This window comes from Piliocolobus tephrosceles, chromosome 13 (assembly GCF_002776525.5).
Source record: "Piliocolobus tephrosceles isolate RC106 chromosome 13, ASM277652v3, whole genome shotgun sequence".
NCBI classification, from domain to species: Eukaryota; Metazoa; Chordata; class Mammalia; order Primates; family Cercopithecidae; genus Piliocolobus; species Piliocolobus tephrosceles.
This window is the reverse complement of record NC_045446.1, coordinates 6,911,670-6,917,669: the sequence shown is the minus strand read 5'-3', so window position 1 is coordinate 6,917,669 and position 6,000 is coordinate 6,911,670. Positions and strand designations below refer to the sequence as shown.

The following is a 6,000-nucleotide window of genomic DNA, read 5'->3' as shown; positions in this document are numbered from 1 at the left end:
TTATTTTATTTTATTTTATTTTATTTTATTTTATTTTATTTTATTTTTTGAGACGGAGTCTCGCTGCGTCGCCCAGGCTGGAGTGCAATGGCGCGATCTCGGCTCACTGCAAGCTCCGCCTCTTGGGTTCACGCTGTTCTCCCGCCTCAGCCTCCGAGTAGCTAGGACTACAGGCGCCCACCACCACGCCTGGCTAGTTTTTTTTTTTTTTTTGTATTTTTAGTAGAGACGGGGTTTCACCATGTTAGCCAGGATGGTCTTGATCTCCTGACCTCGTGATCCACCTGCCTCGGCCTCCCAAAGTGCTGGGATTACAGGCTTGAGTCACCGCGCCTGGCCTGTCATGAACCCATTTTAAAGCATACCTGTGTAATCAAGTTTTTTCACAGTGTGCAACCATCACCACTATCTAGCTCTAGAATTTCATCACCCCAAACAAACTCCATACCATTGAGCAGTCATTCTCTGTTTTCTCCTCCACTTAACTCCTGGCAACAACAAATCTACTCTTTGTCTTGGTGAATTTGTCTAATATATGTGTTTCATATAAATGGAGCTATGTAATATGTAGCCTTTTGTGTAGGCTTCTTTGATAATGTGTTTTCTTTTTTTTTTTTGAGATAAGAATCTTGCTGTGTCGCCCAGGTTGGAGTGCAATGGCACGATCTCAGCTCACTGCAAGCTCTGCCTCCTGGGTTCATGCCATGCCATTCTCCTGCCTCAGTCTCCTGAGTAGCTGGGACTACAGGTGCCCACCACCACGCCCAGCTAATTTTTTGTATTTTTAGTAGAGAGAGGGTTTCACCGTGTTGACCAGGATGATCTTGATCTCCTGACCTCATGATCCACCCGCCTAGGCCTCCCAAAGTGCTGGGATTACAGGCGTGAGCCACCACGCCCAGCCGATACAGTGTGTTTTCTTGGTGTATCCATGTTGTAGCATGTATTAGTACTTCATTCCTTTTTATGGCCAAATATTTCCTAGTATGGATCGGCCACATTTTATCCGTATCATGATAAACATTTGTGTTATTTCCATCTTTCAGCTGTTTTGAATAGTGCTGCAGTGAATATTTATGTACAAGCTTTTGTTTGAACACTTTGTTTAATTCTTTTAGATATATGCCTAGGAGTGGAATTGCTGAGTCATATGGTCATTATGTGTTTAGTTTATTGAGGAACTGCCCACCCAATTTTCATAGCGGCTGCACCATCTTATATGCCCACCAGTAGATGTATGAGGGTTCCAATTTCTGTACGTTTTTGCTAACACTCATTATTTTCCATTTTTAAAATTATTGCAATCCTAGTGGGTATGAAGTGGTATTTCTTGGCAGTTTTGATTTGACATTCACTTTTTCTTTTAAAATATGAAGGGTAGGTTCTATCCATTGCCTTATATTATTAGTTATGTTTTGCTATTAATATATATATTCTGCCTTGTCTATTTCACAGTGGCCATATTCTTCTCTTGGGTGTTATCTGTTATCTTTAACTAAACTATAAATTCCTTAGAGACAGGGAGTCAGGTTCTAATGCTACCTGATATATCCAGCCAGGCCAGGTGTTTGTCTTACAAGGCAGACTGTATATATATATATATATATATTTTTTTTTTTTTTTTTTTTTTCCTACAGCCTCTACCTCCTGGGCTCAGGTGATTCACACCTCAGCCTCCCGAGTAGCCGGGATTACAGGCACGCACTACCATCCCAGCTAATTTTTTGTATTTGTATTTTTATTTTTTTTGTTTGTATGTATATTTTAATTTTTTTGTGTTTTTAGTAGAGGCAGTGTTTTGCTGTGTTGCTCAGGCTGGTCTCAAACTCCTGGACAGAAGCAGTCTGCCCACCTTGACCTCCCAGAGTGCTGGGATTACAGACGTGCACCACTGTGCCCAGCCAGGCATACAATATTGTCAGCTTTTTATTCTCTCTCCCTTCCTTGACCACCATTTTCTGAATATTTTAGCTTATGCCTTTACCTCTGCTTGGAATTGTCCCTGTTGAATCATCTCTTGTTAGAATTCTACTTATTCTTCCCCCTCTTTTCCTAAAGCGTTTTCTGATCAGTCTAATAAAAATATGATACTTTCCTTTTGTTTTTACTGCTGCTTGAGCACCTACTTTGTGTTAAACATTTTACTTTATTGACTTTAAATCTTCACAATGGCCCACAAGGTGATATTTATTCTCCACAAGATATTCATGTTAGAGAAATTACATAACTTGTCTAAGTAGTATAGGAGCTGAGATTTAAACTTAGGTCTCAGCCAAGTGCCGTGGCTGACACGTGTAATCCCAGCATTTTGGAAGGCCAAGGTGGGCAGATCACCTGAGATCAGGAGTTTGAGACCAGCCTGGCCAACATGGCAAAACCCTGACTTTACCAAAAACACAAAAATTAGGCAGGCATGGTGGCACACAGCCATAGTCCCAGCTACTTGGGAGGCTGAGGCACAAGCATTGCTTGAACCTGGGAGGTGGAGGTTACAGTGAGCCAAGATTTCGCACCACTGCACTCCAGCCTAGGTGACACAGTGAGACTGTTTCAAAATAAAAATAGAGAAATAAATAGGCTGGGTGCAGTGGCTCATGCCTGTAATCCTAGCGCTTTAGGAGGCCAAGGCAGGCGTATTGCCTGAGCTCAGGAGTTTGAGACCAGCCTGAGCAACACAGTGAAACCCCATCTCTACTAAGATACAATAAGTTAGGTGGGGTGGCAGCATGTGCCTGTAGTCCCAGCTACTCTGGAGGATGAGGCAGGATAATTGCTTGAACCCAGGAGTTGGGAAGTTGCAGTGAGCCGAGAGCACACCACTGCACCTGAGCCTGAGCGACAGAGCAAGACTCTATCTCTAAACAATAAACAAACAAACCTAGGTCTCTTTGGCTCCAAAGCTATTGTTTTCTCTCCACTACTATTTTCTGCTGACTCTTCTGGCCTTCTGCATTTTGTTGTAATTGTTACAGTCAACAAGAATCTGACAGATCTTCGTGTCCGTCCTGGTGTCTTTATCATTCTATAAATATTTGTGGAATAAATGAAAAGGGGACTTTGTTCTTCATGAACTAGGATAATTATCTTTATGGGCTAGGATATTCTCGACAGGTTTGGGAAATAGCCCTGTTTAACAAAAGAATATAAATTCAAAATCAGCCTATTACCCACTAAATTATGGATCCTTTATTCAAATTTTGAGATAGATTAGGTCAACCTACATCAAATCAGTAGAGCTCAGTAAGTAAGAGCTTGACTCTAGAGTGAGCCTGCCCAGGTTCTTTTCCTGGTTTGTTCTATAAGTTACCTAACATCTGCTTTCTCATGTATGAAGTGGAGATTAGTATTTAGTATTTAGCATTTAGAATTGTCAGGATTAGGCCAGGCATGGTGCCTCACACCTGTAATCCCAGCACTTTGGGAGGCTGAGGCAGGTGAATCACGAGGTCAGGAGATCGAGACCATCCTGACTAACACGGTGAAACCCCGTCTCTACTAAAAGTACAAAAAAATTAGCTGGGCGTGGTGGCAGGCGCCTGTAGTCCCAGCTACTCGGGATGCTGAGGCAGGAAAATGGCGTGAACCTGGGAGGCAGAGCTTGCAGTGAGCCAAGATTGTGCCACTGCACTCCAGCCTGGGCCACAGAGCAAGATTCCGTCTCAAAAAAAAAAAAAAAGGAATTGTTAGGATTAAATTAGACCTTAGATAAAAGATTCAACAACAGACTGTATAGTAAACATGCATTAGGGAATAATTGTTATTATTAACATTATCCATTGTCTTTCCCATTCTGTGTGATTTGATTATGATTATGTTGAGTGAGAACTTTTTCCTTGTCTATTTTTGAAAATAAGAAAGGATAGTATTTTTCCTTCTCCTTTTTAAAAATATTCTTACTGTATTTAAGGATATTAGTGGCTTCATAGAGATGATCAGTGCATCTTTTATGGCAGGGAGTCGTCGCATGGTGGATGTCATGGACGTGAACACACAGAAAGGCATTGAAATGACCATGGCTCAGTGGACACGCTACTATGAGACCCCAGAGGAGGAGCGAGAGAAACTCTATAATGTCATCAGCCTAGAGTTTAGCCACACCAGGCTGGAGAACATGGTGCAGAGGCCCTCCACGGTTAGTGTAATCATTTTTTTCATGTTGTCATTGTCACCAAAAGGGTTGTTTTCGGCTGGGTGTTGGTAACTGATGCTTGTAATCCCAGCACTTTTGAGAGGCCAAGGCGGGCAGATCGCTTGAGCTGAGGAGTTTGAGACCAGCCAGGGCAATATGGTGAAACCATATCGCTACAAAAAGTACCCCCCCGAAAAAAAAAAAAGCTGGGTGTGATGGCAAATGCCTGTAGTTCCAGCTACTCAGGCTGAGGTGGGAGGATCACCTGAGCCCAGGAGGTTGAGGCTGCAGTGACGGGTGATTGCACCACTGCATTCCAGCCGGGGTGACAGAACAAGACCCTGTCTCAAAAAATTAAAATAAAATGGGTTGTTTTTATACTGTAAACATTTATAACTTTTTGCACATACCAAGATTAAGCTGAGGGAAAACAAGACTATTTGACAAGAATAACTTGTATTTTTATAAAGATATATTGATAGTGTATTTTGATAAGAATAACTGCATTTTCTGAAATCACTTAAAGTTTTGTAGGGGGGTGAATTTTTAAATTTATTATAATTAAAAAAAAATTTTTTTTTTTTAGAGACAGGGTCTCACAATTTTGTCCAGGCTGACCTTGAACTCCTGGGCTCAAGCAATCCTCCCACCTTGGCCTCCCAAAGTGCTGGGTTTACAGGCATGAGCCACTGTGCCTGGGCGTGAAATCACTTAATTTTATATAGGGCAGGATTATTCTGATTTGTATCACCTGTAACTTAATGTAGGCCCATTGATTGACCTTTGGACGTAACGGAGAGGAGTATTAAAATTCACCCGGCCGGGCGCGGTGGCTCAAGCCTGTCATCCCAGCACTTTGGGAGGCCGAGACGGGTGGATCACGAGGTCAGGAGATCGAGACCATCCTGGCTAACACAGTGAAACCCCGTCTCTACTAACAATACAAAAACCTAGCCGGGCGAGGTGGCGGGCGCCTGTAGTCCCAGCTACTCGGGAGGCTGAGGCAGGAGAATGGCGGGAACCCGGGAGGCGGAGCTTGCAGTGAGCTGAGATCATGCCGCTGCACTCCAGCCCAGGCGACAGAATGAGACTCTGCCTCAAAAAAAAAAAAAAGAAAAAAAAAGGAATTCTTTTTTCTGTGAATGAATGCATGGTAAAAAAAAAAAAAAAAAAAATACTCTTACATTCTGAACCCTTCCTCTCCCCATTCAGACATGGGAGCTTACAGCGTATTAAGCAAGTACTTTATTCATTATTCTGTTAAAGGCATTCCCACAGACAACACACAGAGATGGGAGATGGTGGCTACTACATTAAGAAACTAATGGCCCACAGGAAAAAAAAAAAAGCATCCAGGGCTTATTCAATGTTCTGGGACCAGTGGATGCTTGGTTAAAATTGTTGGCTCCGTGAGCATAGAGCAGCAGATTAACCTTTTTTTTTTTTTTTAGCCCGGGCGACAGAGCGAGACTCCGTCGCCCGGGCTGGAGTGCAGTGGCCGGATCTCAGCTCACTGCAAGCTCCGCCTCCTGGGTTTACGCCATTCTCCTGCCTCAGCCTCCTGAGTAGCTGGGACTACAGGCACCAGCCACCTCGCCCGGCTAGCTTTTTGTATTTTTTAGTAGAGACGGGGTTTCACCATGTTAGCCAGGATGGTCTCGAACTCCTGACCTCATGATCCACCCGTCTCGGCCTCCCAAAGTGCTGGGATTACAGGCTTGAGCCACCACGCCCGGCCAAGCAGATTAACCTTAACAGTTGCACCTCGTCTTGTTTGTTTCTTCCATGTCAGTGGCGATGCTTTCTAAATACTCTCCCACAATTAACATCTGGGTATCCTCTAGACAACTGCTTCATATCATGCACAACTG

At 43.3% G+C, this 6,000-nt stretch overlaps 1 protein-coding gene across 4 annotated transcripts in view; it reads left to right on the top strand.

Annotated features, from left to right (window-relative positions):
• Nucleotides 1-6,000, top strand: part of KDM2A (lysine demethylase 2A) — a 146,884-nt gene that overhangs the window by 94,727 nt on the left and 46,157 nt on the right. For all 4 annotated transcript variants that reach the window (XM_023186306.1, XM_023186303.3, XM_023186304.2 and 1 more), the window contains one exon: nt 3,954-4,132. In XM_023186306.1, coding sequence (XP_023042074.1) covers nt 3,954-4,132 — 179 coding nt within the window. The remainder of the gene's footprint in view (nt 1-3,953; nt 4,133-6,000) is intronic.